The 15,390-nt window shown below is 39.7% G+C and overlaps 1 protein-coding gene across 1 annotated transcript in view; it reads left to right on the forward strand.

The window, feature by feature from the left end:
- LOC143723384 (coiled-coil domain-containing protein 148-like) overlaps positions 1–15,390 on the forward strand; it is a 278,157-nt gene that overhangs the window by 6,297 nt on the left and 256,470 nt on the right. The window contains exon 2 of the mRNA XM_077215748.1: positions 10,630–10,684. Within this exon, the coding sequence (XP_077071863.1) occupies positions 10,630–10,684 (55 nt within the window). The remainder of the gene's footprint in view (positions 1–10,629; positions 10,685–15,390) is intronic.

The raw sequence follows: 15,390 nt of genomic DNA on the forward strand, positions 1-15,390 counted from the left end.
AAATCAGAGTGACTCAGACCTGCATAACAGCTCTGCAGCCCTGGTTAGTGGCCGACTGGTACCAGCAGGGAGTAATGATGGGAACCATCTCTTATCGGAAGGTCATCTCGACAGACGCGTCCAACTCGGGTTGGGGCGCGCTGTTCGAGGGCAGACCGGCCTTTGGCCAGTGGTCAGACCAGGAGAAGGGTTTTCACATAAACTGTCTGGAAATGATAGCGGTCGAGAACGCGCTGAAGTGCTTCCTCCCGTTCATACAGGATCAGCATTTTCTTGTCCGCTCGGACAACACATCTGTGGTATCCTATGTAAACCGTCAGGGCGGGGTCAGATCCAGAAATCTCTGCAATCTGACGGAACGCCTCCTTATTTGGTCACAGATGAACCTGCGCTCGCTGAGGGCGGCGCATGTGCCTGGCCATTTGAACGACGGCCCAGACAAACTGTCCAGGGATAATGTTCCCCCAGGGGAATGGTCCCTGCACCCCCAAAGGGTCCAGAAACTGTGGCGCCTATTCGGCAGAGCGGAAGTCGACCTGTTTGCGTCAAAAGACAACGCTCAATGCCCGACGTTCTTCTCGAAGGACGAGGACGCGCTGGCCCAGGTTTGGCCCAGCCTCCCGCTATATGCTTTCCCTCCGGTCTCTCTGTTGCCACAGGTGATCAAGAGGATCAGGGAAACGCGCCACTCGGTGCTCCTCATAGCCTCACGTTGGGAGAATCAGACTTGGTTCCCGGAACTGGCACGGCTGTCACATACAGCTCCGTGGCCGATTCCGGTGAGGGCAGATCTCCTCTCTCAGGCTCGCGGCACGATCTGGCATCCCCATCCAGAGCGCTGGTCTCTGCATGCATGGTTGATCAACGGGTACTCGTTGCCCTGCCAGAAGGAGTGATGAACACGATCACGCAGTCTAGAGCCCCTTCCACGAGAAGGCTCTACGCGTCTAAATGGTCGGTGTTCTCTAGATGGTGCACCGACAGAGGTCTGGACCCGCGGACATGCGGGGTGGCGCAGCTGCTCACCTTCCTACAAGAGCTGTTGGATAAGGGAAGGTCCCCATCCACGCTCAAAGTATACGTGGCGGCCGTGGCAGCGTTCGCGGAATCGACGCACGGCCAGTCACTGGGAAGACATGAGTTGGTCATCCGCTTCCTTAGAGGAGCTAGAAGGATGAATCCGCCGCGCCCGCCGTCGGTTCCCATGTGGGATCTTTCATTGGTCCTCGAGGCCCTGAAAGCTTTTCCATTTGAACCACTAGACTCCGTGGGGTTGAAATATCTATCACTAAAAACCGTTTTTCTGACTGCACTGTCGTCAGTAAAACGTGTAGGGGATCTGCACGCGCTGTCTATGAGCGCGTCATGTCTTGAGTTCGGACCAAATGACTCTAAAGTCATCCTCAGACCTAGACATGGTTATGTCCCTAAAGTGATGGGCATTCCATTCAGAGCGCAAGTTATTTCGCTGTCAGCTCTCCCAGCATCTGACAGCGAAAGTGATGTGAATCTCCTCTGCCCTGTCAGAGCGCTGAGATTTTACATTACGCGCTCCGCCTCCTTCAGGCGTTCGGAACAGCTTTTCGTTTCGTTTGGTGGGCGCGCCAAGGGGCTCGCCTCCTCGAAACAGAGCCTGTCCAGATGGATAGTGGACGCTATAGCGGCAGCTTACGCGTCAAAAGGTCTGCAATGCCCTCTGGGCATCAGGGCTCATTCCACGAGAGGCGTGGCCTCGTCGTGGGCATGGTCCAGTGGAATTTCTATCCATGACATATGTGTAGCGGCGGGCTGGAGCTCCCCGTCTACCTTTGTCAGGTTTTATAACCTAGAAGTTCCTGCCTTGCAGGCTAAACTGTTGTCAGTCTGAAAAAGAGGTGTATTCTGCCCAGATCTCCTGCTCAGATCACTTTCATGACTCAGCTCTCCTGGTTGAGCTGCACTAAGTAGGGTATGTGCCATATGACTATACAGACCGGCGCGCTGCTCTGTATTCCCTATGTGTGCTTATGTACAAGTGATGGCCCGCGTGGCTGGCCACCTTATTTTTTCCACTTATGGGGTTCCCCTCAAGCTCGGGGTCTCATGTGGATGCTTGGCGCGCACGGCGTTGACAAAGTGTTCCCGTAGCGTAAGCTAAACTTACGCAATACGAGAGAACCTCTCGTAAGAGAACGATACTCGGTTACTAACGTAACCTCGGTTCTCTCTAGAGAGGGAACGAGTATTGCGTAACCGGCCGTGCTCGCGCCACGAGCGACTTCGCTTCAGTCGTCGAAAAACCAGAGAATTCAGCCTACAGCCCCTATTTTATACGCTAAGCCACGCCTATCTGGCGGGCTGTGACGCTATAAAGGCGCGGGTGCCCTTCATTGGGCGTGACGTCACGCAGGGCTCACTGGTAGGCTGCAGCAGTTGCCCGCAGGGCAGCCAATGAGCATGTGAGATGGCCTGCTCTAGGTCTGCTAGCTGCTGCACTGCGTTGACAAGGTATACAAAATTAAGTATAATTTTTTGGCTTCAGTATCTCGAGAAGATGAATCTTTCCCGTAGCGTAAGCTAAACTTACGCAATACTCGTTCCCTCTCTAGAGAGAACCGTTAGTAACCGTTAGTAACCGAGTTACGTTAGTAACCGAGTATCGTTTTCTATGTTTTTTTCCCTTTTGTATTGTTGGTGAGTAAAACAGAGACGCAGGTTCTCTGCTCCATGGAGTAGGCTATACTGTATATATAGGCTACTGTAAATATTCTCTCTCTCTCTCTCTCTCTCTCTCTCTCTCTACATATATATATATACACAAAAATTTTCCCTGCACGCCTGACAGCAGTGAAGGTAACGCTCCAGTCCTCAGCTGTGTGGGATCACTTTAAACTGAGTGATGACAGCAGTAGTGTGGAAGTTATGGTGTTTATTAAATACGACCACATTACCCCTGTTTTATCTTCATTACACTGGCTCCCAGTATGTTTTAGAATTTACATTAAATTTTTATTGATCACTTTTAAAGCTCTTCAAAGCCTCTCACCTTGTTATATTTCTGACCTTTTACTCCCATACACACCACATACCTTGAGATCCTCGGGCAGAGGTGTGCTGTCTGTTCCAGAGTCTCGACTAAAAACTAAAGAGGACAAAGCGATTGCAGTCGGGGCCCTAAGGCTCTGGAATAGCCTGCCCGAGGAAATCAGGTTGGCTGAGTCAGTGAACTCTTTTAAGTCCCTTCTGAAAAAATACTTTTATAGGAGAGCCTTTCCCGATTTTGTCTGACTTTATTTTATCCCATTTTATTTTATTCTATTTTATATATTTTATATTTATCTTAAACGTGTCTCTTACGTGTTTTTTTGCTTTTATCATGGTCTATTGTTTTTGTTTTTTATAGTTTTTTTACACTTGTTAAAGTACTTTGTTTGTGTCTTTGTTTAGTGACTTGTTTTTGAAAAGTGCTCTACAAAAAAAGATTATTATTATTATTATTATTTCTATTAATATTATTAATAATTTTGCAATTGCTTCATTTCATTACAGATCAAAACAGTCAAATTTCCTACATTTTAAAATTAACAATTAGGCCTAGGCCTAAACTGCAGGCTACCACAAACAAACAATAACATAAACACATTTAAATAATTATATTATATATAAACGTTCTGCAGTATTGAGTGTGGGATCATCTACCTGAATAATGAAGTCGAGGTTAAAGTGCTGCATCATGGTTGATAATTGAATGTGGTACTCAACATCCATCTATCTATTTATTTAGTTTTTAATTAAATTTCAGTGACATGCTATTCCTTTATTTCCCCAAAATGTAGATTATTTGTAATGTATATGATTTGTACTATATTAATGAAAAATATCAATAAAATAGGAATGCAAATGTAAACTGTTTTGCAAATGCAAGTCTTCTATACAAAGATTAATGTCACATTCACTTTAGTTTTTCAGTATGTGTGCATTGAGTTGCTGTACATGTAATATACCAAAGTGCATTCAATCAATTGCTATTTCATAATAATACAAAACAAAATAGCTTAACACACCTTCTGTTACAATTCATAGCTGGCCCCTTAAAGGGTTAGTTCACCCAAAAATGAAAATTATGTCATTAATGACTCACCCTCATGTCGTTCCAAGCCCGTAAGACCTCCGTTCATCTTCGGAACACAGTTTAAGATATTTTAGATTCAGTCCGAGAGCTTTTTGTCCCTCCATTGAAAATCTATGTACGGTATACTGTCCTTGTCCAGAAAGGCAATAAAGACATCATCAAAGCAGTCCATGTGACCTCAGTGGGTTAGTTAGAATTTTTTGAAGCATCGAAAATACATTTTGTTCCAAAAATAACAAAAACGACGACTTTATTCAGCATTGTATTCTCTTCCGGTTCTGTTGTCAATCCGCGTTCATGAGTCCGCTGACGTAAGACGAGCTGACGTGTTATCTGGTGCGCCCGAGCTTCGTTTACAGTCTGAGGGAGACAAAACAATCTTTGCAAACATGTCTAAGGATTTCGACACTGGGGAAGACTTGCATTTTTTTTTAACCAGACATATTTATTTGAACCCGAATACACGGACGCACCAGATAACACGTCAGCAGCGTCTTACGTCAGCAGCGTCACTGGCCTCGTGAACGCGGATAAACCTTTAAGTAACCCTTTAAGGCTCTCCAGCACACAGTTTGAACATTGACCAATCAAAATCCTTGTCCCGCCTTCTCCATTTGCATGCGGCCCACTAGTAGTACTAGTAGTACTAGCGGACCGCATGAAGCACTTTACATGTTAACTAGTAGAGCTAATATGTCCACTAGTTAACAAGTTGATGCATTTTGGACCTTACTAGTCAACTAGTAAGGCGAGAAACGTTGCACTAGTAGCACTAGTTGACGCATGTTTTTTAACCTTACTAGTTAACTAGTAAGGCCAAAAATGTTTTACAAGTTAACTAGTAAGAGCTAAAACATCCACTAGTTAACTAGTGGAGGCCCTTTTAGCCTTACTAGTTAACTAGATACACACATATTGTAGTACTAGTTAACTCATGTGGTCCCAAAAGCGTAACTAGTTAACTAGTAAGGCTGATTTTGTTCTTACTAGTTAACAAGTAGAAGGAATTTTGTCTTACTAGTTCAGTGCAAAGCCGAACTAGTAAGGACTTTGACCGAACTAGTTCAAAATTTTTAACTAGTTAACTAGTGAAGTGCTGTAACTGTCATACATGTTGACTAGTAAAATTGTATTGCTTCACTAGTTAACTAGTCGTGCGCAGTCGTCGACTAGTGCGTATTTTTGTCGAACTAGTTCGGTCAAGTCGTCCACTAGTTCGAAAAATTTCATTTTATTGATATTTTTCATTAATATAATACTAATCATATACATTCCAAATAATCTACATTTTGGGGAAATAAAGGAATAGCATGTCACTGAAATTTAATTAAAAACTAAATAAATAGATAGATGGATGTTGAGTACCACATTAAATTATCAACCATGATGCAGCACTTTAACCTCGACTTCATTATTCAGGTAGATGATCCCACACTCAATACTGCACAACGTTTATATATAATTATTTAAATGTGTTCATTATGTTATTGTTTGTTTGTGGTAGCCTGCAGTTTAGGCCTAGGCCTAATTGTTAATTTTAAAATGTAGAAAATTTGACTGTTTTGATCTGTAATGAAATGAAGCAATTGCTAAATTATTAATAATATTAATAGAATAATAATAATAATAATAATAATAATAATAATAATAATAATAATAATAATCTTTATTCGTAGAGCACTTTTCAAAAACAAGTCACTAAACAAAGACACAAAAACAAAGTACTTTAACAAGTGTAAAAAAACAAACAATAAAACACAAAAACAATAGACCTTACATGATAAAAGCAAGAAAACACGTAAGAGACACGTTTAATATAAATATAAAATATATAAAATAGAATAAAATAAAATGGGATAAAATAAAGTCAGACAAAATCGGGAAAGGCTCTCCTATAAAAGCAGGCTATTCCAGAGCCTTAGGGCCCCGACTGCAAACGCCTTGTCCTCTTTGGTTTTTAGTCGACAATCAGGAACAGACAGCACACCTCTGCCCGAGGATCTCAAGGTATGTGGTGTGTATGGGAGTAAAAGGTCAGAAATATAACAAGGTGAGAGGCTATGAAGAGCTTTAAAAGTGATCAATACAATTTTAAAGTAAATTCTAAAACATACTGGGAGCCAGTGTAATGAAGCTAAAACAGGGGTTATGTGGTCGTATTTAATAAACACCATAACTTCCACACTACTGCTGTCATCACTCAGTTTAAAGTGATCCCACAGAGCTGAGGACTGGAGCGTTACCTTCACTGTTGTCAGGCGTGCAGGGAAAATGTTTGTGTATATATATATATATATATATGTAGAGAGAGAGAGAGAGAGAGAGAGAGAGAGAGAGAGAGAGAGAGAGAGAGAGAGAGAGAGAATATTTACAGTAGCCTTATATATACAGTATAGCCTACTCCATGGAGCAGAGAATCTGCGTCTCTGTTTTACTCACCAACAATACAAAAGGGAAAAAAACATAGAAAACCCTTGGTGTTTCATTGTTAAAAAGGCAAAAAAGTAAAATAAATCAAGCAAGATTAAAGATTCGTCGGACAGGACACGGGTTTCACACTTTTTTCTGCATAGATATTAATCAATGAGCCGGCAGTTAACAAAATTAAAAGTTAATCAGGCTTTAAAGGGTTAAATTTTGGCAGGAGGGAATTCTTGCTGGAAAGCCAATAGGAAGGTTTAAAATATGCACGCTACCACCCCCTTATTAGCATTTTGCTTTCACTAGTACTACTAGTAGACATTTTGAGTGTCACTAGTTAACTAGTGGGCATTTTGGCTTTCACTAGTTAACTAGTAAGGTTTAAAATGTTTTTACTAGTTAACTAGTAAGGTCTAAAAAAGCGTCAACTAGTTAACTAGTAGACATTTTAGCTCGTACTAGTTAACTAGCATGACCATTTTTGTCTTACTAGTTAACTAGTAAGTTCCAACACGTGTCAACTAGTTATCTAGTGGACATTTTGGGCTTTACTAGTTAACTAGTGAGAGCCAAAATGCTCCCTAGTTAACTAGTGCAGAAAATTGCCGTCCACTAACTAGTAAGCCGAATTTATGTTTGACTAGTTAACATGTTAAAGGTTTTGCTGCTCACTAGTTAACTAGTACGCCTTTGTGCTTTACTAGTTCGGTCCAGATGGCCACTAGTTCGTCAAAAAGCCAACTAGTTGAGACTTTTGGTCTACTAGTTCGCCATTTTGTCGAACAAGTTTGAACAAAAGTCTTACTAGTGAGATGAAATAAATGCGTACTTGTAGGATATCGAATAAATGCTCGAAGGGCTTTCCATAGGCCATTCAAAATCAATTGTTGATATCAAGAATTGATTTCTTACTAGTAGAAATATAATTTTTGATATCAATAATTACATTGTTACTACTAAAAATTTGAATTCCTGATATTCCTGGTATTTACAGTAGCCTATATATATACAGTATAGCCTACTCCATGGAGCAGAGAACCTGCGTTTCTGTTTTACTCACCAACAATACAAAAGGAAAAAAAAATTTTGAAAAACCTTGGTGTTTCATTGTTAAAAAGACAAAAAGTAAAATAAATCAAGCAAGACTAAAGATTAATCTGACAGTACACAGGTTTCACACTTTTTTCTGCATAGATATTAATCAATGAGCTGGCAGTTAACAAAATTAAAAGTTAATCTGGCTTTAAAGGGTTCAATTTTGGCAAGAGGGAATTCTTGCTGGACAGCCAATAGGAAGGTTTAAAATATGCCCGCTACCACCCCCTTATTAGCATTTTGTGCAACTAGTTAACTAGTCAGCATTTTTGCTTTCACTAGTACTACTAGTAGACATTTTGAGTGTCACTAGTTAACTAGTAAGGTTTAAAATGTTTTTACTAGTTAACTAGTAAGGTCTAAAAAAAGCATCAACTAGTTAACTAGTAGACATTTTAGCTCGTACTAGTTAACTAGTATGACAATTTTTGTCTTACTAGTTAAATATTAAGTTCCAACGCGTGTCAACTAGTTATCTAGTGGACATTTTGGGCTTTACTAGTTAACTAGTGAGAGCCAAAATGCTCACTAGTTAACTAGTGCAGAAAATTGCCGTCCACTAGTTAACTAGTAAGCCGAATTTATGTTTGACTAGTTAACATGTTAAAGGTTTTGCTGCTCACTAGTTAACTAGTACGCCTTTGTGCTTTAATAGTTCGGTCCAGATGGCCACTAGTTCGTCAAAAAGCCAACTAGTTGAGACTTTTGGTCTACTAGTTCGCCATTTTGTCGAACTAGTTTGAACAAAAGTCTTACTAGTAAGATGAAATAAATGCGTACTAGTAGGATATCAAATAAACGCTCAAAGGGCTTTCCATAAATGGCAGCCTATGGTGACATTTCACTAGTGAAAATACAATTACAGATATCAAGAATTCAATTGTTGATATCAAGAATCCAATTGTTGATATCAATAATTCAATTGTTGATATCAACAATTCAATTGTTGATACCAAAAATGTAATTGTTGATATCAAGAATTCATATCCTGGAAGGAAATTAATAAAAGTTAAAACGGCATGCCATAGTATATGTGTAAATCCACCGCTAGGTGTGGCCGTAAATTTGCCAGCATTGACAATTTAAAGGTGTTGTTGATGTTTGCAGTGCAATATCTGTCATTGTTTTAGGCTCAGTTTAGTTAAATGTTGTTACAATTCAGTTCAATTACTGTATGAATGCTGTAAAGTCCATCAATTGACCCTTCGCAGGGAGCTTGATTGACAGGTGATCTGACCAATCATACTTCGCCATCCGCCATTTTGTCCGACAAAGCAGTCAGGAGAGTTATGCCTGGCTCACACTACAGGAGTTTTAAAATCCTAACCGATTTTGAAATCTGGTTGCACCACACACTTAAGGAGAATCTTTGCAGATTTTCTTCCCTCAAATCTTAAACATGCTCACACTACAAGATTTGAAAATCATGGCGCATCACACACTACAAAATGTTAATAAGATTATCATGCCAGATATGATTCCACCATGATCACGTGATCTCACGCAACAGATCGGAAGCGGAAAAGTGGATGTAAACTAAATATCTGTCCTTCAGATCAAGTCATATTTGAAAAATATGCCGTGACCAACGAAAGCGAAATCTTTAAAAAAAAAAAAAATCATCCTTTTAACATTTAAGGATATTTCTAATGAATGGCGTCATCTCTATGAGGTGACGTGTCAGCTTCAGCGTTGCCTTGCCCATATATAACTAACTGTTATATAACAATGATCTAACAAGCTTGTGTCAGGTTTATGTTCTGTTATACTATGTGGACCCTTATTTTGACACTGTATCTTCTGTTTACTCCACTTTCTTTTGTTTCGGTTTCATTACATGTACTAGTCTTCGTGCCTGCCGACAACAGTGTAACACTTTTATTTAGCAATAAATAAATAAATAAAGATAATAAATAAAGATAATACCGCATATCCTTTTTTACAGTCTATGTGCATATCACGCTGAGTCACTCACAATTACCTCATTCCTTCACCACGACAGCCCTACTTGTTTCTTATTGGCTATTGTGACAGTACTGACGTAATCACAATCTTGCTAATCCCGATAAATATCAAACATGTTTGATATGATCGGGGTGAGCCCGATTTGTGTGAGAGCAGATCGGGAGGTGCAAGATTCGATCTGTGAACGCCTCACATTACCAGATAATCTGCGCCGAACATCGGAACCGATCGAGGTCCTCGACAAGATATTTTCTCCGATTCTCGGGAGGGGGAAATCGGGCATAAATCGGCCTAAAACTCCTGTAGTGTGAGTCAGGCATTAGTAGATTAACATGGGAGGATTTTAACTTGAAAAACTGAATATACTGACGCCTTTCCGCGGTTAAAACAACATTCCTTCTTATGTTCATTCATGTTTATTTGATGCTCTAAATGAACTAGAAGGAAGAGATGATCGGTTCACGAGCAGCTTTAACTGAGGCTCTACAGCGATCTGTCACGACACATTAAAGAGCCACAAAACGGTATTTATTGTTTAAATTTCTTTTTAAAAATGAGCAAATTTGAAAGGTGAGTCTCTGTTTAATATGTTTTAATATCAAAAGTAACCGAAAAGTAACCTGGTCTGCCCTGTCTGTCAGCGTATTGTCAGTTTCCTCTCTGATCCGCGATGCATTTTTCACTGCGTGAGAACATGGTGTGTGCGTGAGAGCGACGTAGCTTGTCGGACATAGCGACAGTAACTAAGGGGGGCGGGTCTTTGCGAAGGGTCAATTATGAAACAATTTACATTCAGCTATAAGCAGCTCTACAGAATTGTCATTATTCAGCTATTCAGTGTTGATTTAATGCAGAAAAACTAAATCGGTTCAATTGCATGATAATATAAATACTATTAATATACGATAATATTACTGAATATTAATTGTCTTTTAAGCCTGTTATATTTATATGCATCACATTTTTTACATTTATACAAAGTTCAACATTTGGTATCATATTTAATGTTAAATCTTTTTCTCCTGAATTATTCACAGATGTGTAGCAGAGATTGTTGTACTTTCTTCACAAACCACTGCTCTGAAGACACAGGTAGGGCAGATGTGATCAGACTTTCAAGGTGCATTGTGTAATATTTCTGAGGATCTATTGACAGAAATGCAATATAAGATCCATAACTATGTTTTCAGTGGTGTATAAACACCTTGCATAATGAACCGTTATTTTTTTATTACCTTAGAATGAGACATTTATATGTACATACACCGCGGGTTCCCTTACATTGAAATGCGCCGACATGTTTCTACAGTAGCCCTAAACGGACAAATGCGTTTCGTGCAAGGAAGCAAGCTTAGTTCAGCGAATAAAACACTGACACAATGATGAACAAGTAACAATAATATTCGCAATAACATAGTTTTACTGAATAATTAAGTAAACATAATTTCTTAATTGATCCTTGTAAAGAAACCTCATTGCTGAACTGGCTACTCTCTGCTGTCTCAGACGATGACATATTTTCCTATTGGCCATTGTAACTTTTGTTTGTTGCAATACGTAACCTCACCACTAGATGTCGCTAAAAATCAAACACTGCACCATTAAAGGGTACATTCACCAAAAAATGTCATTCTTTCATTAATTACTCACCCTCATGTTGGCCAGGTTAGCAGTTTGAGCATGTCAAGTGTACATGCTTGAGCTTCCATTTGCCACAACTTATGTGTGAGTTGATGAATAAAATTTTTTATATGTGAATAAAAGCCTAAATTCAATCAAAAAGATCTTTATTTGTCATCAGATAATGAACACAATTGAAGATCTTACGTGTTTGGAACAACATGAGGGGGAGTAATTAATGACAGAATTTTTCATTTTTGAGTGAACTATCCCTTTAAAGTCGCAATCAAAATTGATGGATTTTTTATAAATGATTTTTCCATCATTGTTTATTTTTAATGTATGTGCCCTCATAATCAAAATACCCCTCCCGGCGTGTTCCTCACAATTTTAATAAAACGTCTATTTGTCCCAGTTTTTGGGGCAAGTGTGTTCACATAGAGCTTTTCATGGGCCAATGTAAATAAATCTAGGTTTAAATTCAAAGAGACAACATAGACGTCATGAGCTGACGTTTTATTGTTATCCAAATTGAGGCGATGTGAACATTATTCAGTGCTAAACGCTCTCATGTAATGTATGTTTCATTCATATTCGTAGCCGGAGAACACCCTTACACAGAACACCCTTACAGTGGCCTCGTCGTGGGCATGGTCCATCGGAATTTCCATTCAAGACATTTGTGAGGCGGCAGGCTGGGCTTCTCCGTCCACATTTGTTAGGTTTCATAACCTGGAAGTTCCCGCCTTGCAGGCTAGACTTCTGTCAGTGTGAGCGGTGTGTATATCCTGCCCAGATTATCATGCGCAGACTACTTTCACGCGATGTTAGCTCTCCTGGTTGAGCTGCACTATACGGTGATTAGTTATATGGACCGGCGACGCCGCTCTGTATACCCTGTCTGTGCTTATAACATGTGCCGGCCCGCATTGCTGGCCACCCGTTTCCCACTTATCTATGTTCCCTGGGAATCCCTGGGACTCATGAAGTGGATGCTGGGCGTGCACGGCATTGACAATGGGTTCCCGTAGCGTAAGCAACTTACGTAATATGAGAGAACCTCTCGTAAGAGAACGTACTCGGTTACATACGTAACCTCGGTTCTCTCTAGAAGAGGGAACGAGTATTGGTTAACCTGACCGTGCAGGCGCCACGAGCGATTTTCGCTTCAGCTGATGAAACCAGTGATGCAACCTTCGAGTCTGACTTCTATACGCTAAACCACCCCCCCCATTCTGGCGGGCTGTGACGCGTAGAGGGCGCGATGTCATGCGCGAGGCTCAGTGGTAGGCTGCAGCAGTTGCCGCAAGGCAGCCTATGAGCACGCTAGATAGCCTGCTCTAGGTCTGCTGGCTTCTGCACTGCGTTGACAATAAATGCAAAATTAAGGATAATTTTTGGCTTCAATATCTCGAGAAAAGATGACTTTACCCATAGCGTAACCAACTTACACAATACTCGTTCCCTCTTCTAGAGAGAACCGAGGTTACATATGTAACCGAGTACGTTTTAAAGCATTGGAATGTACAAAGGAAAAGCACAACGAAATGAACGTGTTGAAGTTTGCTGTACTTTATATAGGCCTACACGAAGTGAATGCCTGCAATCATTCAGTCATTAACGAAATAACCAAAAAAAAACGTTCAAAAAACTTTAAGAAATGCACAATTTTATTTGAAGTTTGGTCTGAAAATATATTTACCTTGAAATAACCCATTAAACCTGCTGAGAAACGAGGAGTGAACCTCTCAGTGAACTAAAATAAGCTGAGCAGTTCCACGCGCATGCCCGGGAAACTCATGAATATTTATGTTGGCTCCGCCCACTGCCTCTACAGATGCACAAGTCTCTTTTGCTCCACATTTAATGAGATATATGGTGCAAAAGGGAGAGCGCGTGAAACTTGTCACTAGAAAGCGAAAAACAGTGTTTGAGACTCGTCGCAGCAGATTCAAGCAGCTGTAGTTATGTACTTGTGTTTGTGCTAGAAAAATATACAAGATATTTGTGAGAAAATATTCTACAAGTGTGCAACTCTCATTGCATGAATTCACAAACTGATTTGCGGATGAGCAAAATTTCTCTGTGACCACATTTTTTGCTGCGGGTGTTTAAATGCGTTTTGCACCATATTCACTGCAGCAACTGTAGCAAGAATGCGAGCGCACGAGTTTATTAATTTGTGATTTGTAGAATAGGATTTGTGCACCTGCAATGAAAAATTTGAGAAGGTGTAACTGTTGTGTTGTGTTTGTGGGAGAGAAAAAAAGTCTACAAGTTTGCAACTCTTAAAACATTTCTCTATGTAACTTCAAATTTACTGATACACATGTGTGGTTATTCTCTACAACTACAAATTTCACTGTCACAGGCGTTCAGTTGTTTTGCACCAAAAATACCTTCATATAGTAAGTTGCACAATCACTATCGTATTCAGATCCTAGTGCTCACAGGTGACCCAGGTTCAAATGTGACCCGCGGTCATTTCCCGATCCATATCTTTCTCCTGTCCCTCTTCACTGTCCTTTCTGAATAAAGGTAAAAGGCTCAAAATATTCAAAAAAAAATTGTGTAATGACAGCACACTTTATTGGATAACAACAACCAACAAAAGACAAATAGAAGATGTTATACAATAACCATATACCAGAGGTGGAAAGTAACAAATTACATTTACTCGCATTACGTAATTGAGTCGTTTTTTTTGTGTACTTCTGCTTTAAGTAGTTTTTAAAAGCTGTAATTTTACTTTTACTTAAGTATGTTTTGTTTGAAGAATTGTACTTTGCTACATTTGAAATCATATCCGTTACTGAGTACAAAATAATAATTAAAGGGAGAAAAAAAAATTCACACTCCGGAAACTAGGCCTACTGCATTGATTGAAGGGCGGGAGAACAAATGCGCAAAAAAGGTGACGCAGACCCAGCTGAAGCTGTAAGTGAAGCGCCCTTGAATTCTTAAGCGAATTATGGCCAGTATGGAAATACTTTGCATGAAGAAAAAAGTGTGGTTTTCCTCGAGGATAGATATACAATTTGCAAAAAATGTGGACACAAAGTGGCTGCAAAAAGATTATATAATCTAAATGACTATAATATAATATATATTTAAAATATAATAACCTATATACAATATTAAATATATATTTTAAAAAAAATTATGCATACATAAAAAAGTGTACTGTTAAGTAAGTTAGTTAGTTCTCCCAAAAATTCTGTCATAATTTACTCACCCTCATGTCGTTTCCAACCTGTCAGACCTTCGTTCATCTTCGGAACACAAATTAAGAAATTTTTGATGAAATCCAAGAGCTTTCTGAGTTCTGACCCCCCTACCATAGACAGCAATGCATTTCAAGGCCCAGAAAGGCAGTAAAGACATGGTTAAAATAGTTCATGTGACTACAGTGGTCCAAACTTAGTGTTATGAAGTGACGAGAATACAATGTGTGCAAACCCCTTCTTCTCTTCCGTGTCAGTCTCCAAAGCTGTTCACGTGAGCACCAAGGAATCAAACTCATAGAGGTCAAATGGATTCAAACTCATAGAGGTCTTTAGAATTGTGTGGAAAAACAGTATGTCCCGCTTTAAATATCTCAGCAAACTCATAGAAAACAAACAAAACAATCCAATGTTTTTATTTAGTACAAGTCAAGTCACCTTTGTTTATACAGGTATAGTGTTTTTTTACAATACAGATTGTTTCAAAGCAGCATTACAGTGATAACAGGAAAATAATGCAACAAGTGGCTAGATTAACAAATAAACACACATCACCTGAACTGAATATTCCAACACAGTTTAGTAGTATTGATTTTATGCAAGTTACGAGCTGCAAGTGTTTTTTTAACAATTTCTTCTTTTCTGTGTCACTCTCTAACACTGTTCACGTTGTAAACACAGTGCAGCACTTCCAGGTTCTAGGTCAGAATGCCAGCTCTGTAGGCCGCTTCCTGCGTCAGCACCACACGCACACACATTTGATTGTTTTGTTTGTTTTCTATGAGTTTGCTGAGATATTTAAAGCAGGTCATACTGTTTTTCCACACAATTCTAAAGACCTCTACGAGTTTGATTCCATTTGCGCTCTAGGTTAGGAGTTTCTCACTCAAGAGTGAGAGTAATACTTTTCTCTCTAACCTTTTTTAATCTGATGGGTACAACAGTTTCTAATGT

Source organism: Siphateles boraxobius, unplaced genomic scaffold (assembly GCF_051911475.1).
Source record: "Siphateles boraxobius isolate OS27281-9 unplaced genomic scaffold, OSU_SipBor_1 7, whole genome shotgun sequence".
Taxonomy (NCBI): domain Eukaryota; kingdom Metazoa; phylum Chordata; class Actinopteri; order Cypriniformes; family Leuciscidae; genus Siphateles; species Siphateles boraxobius.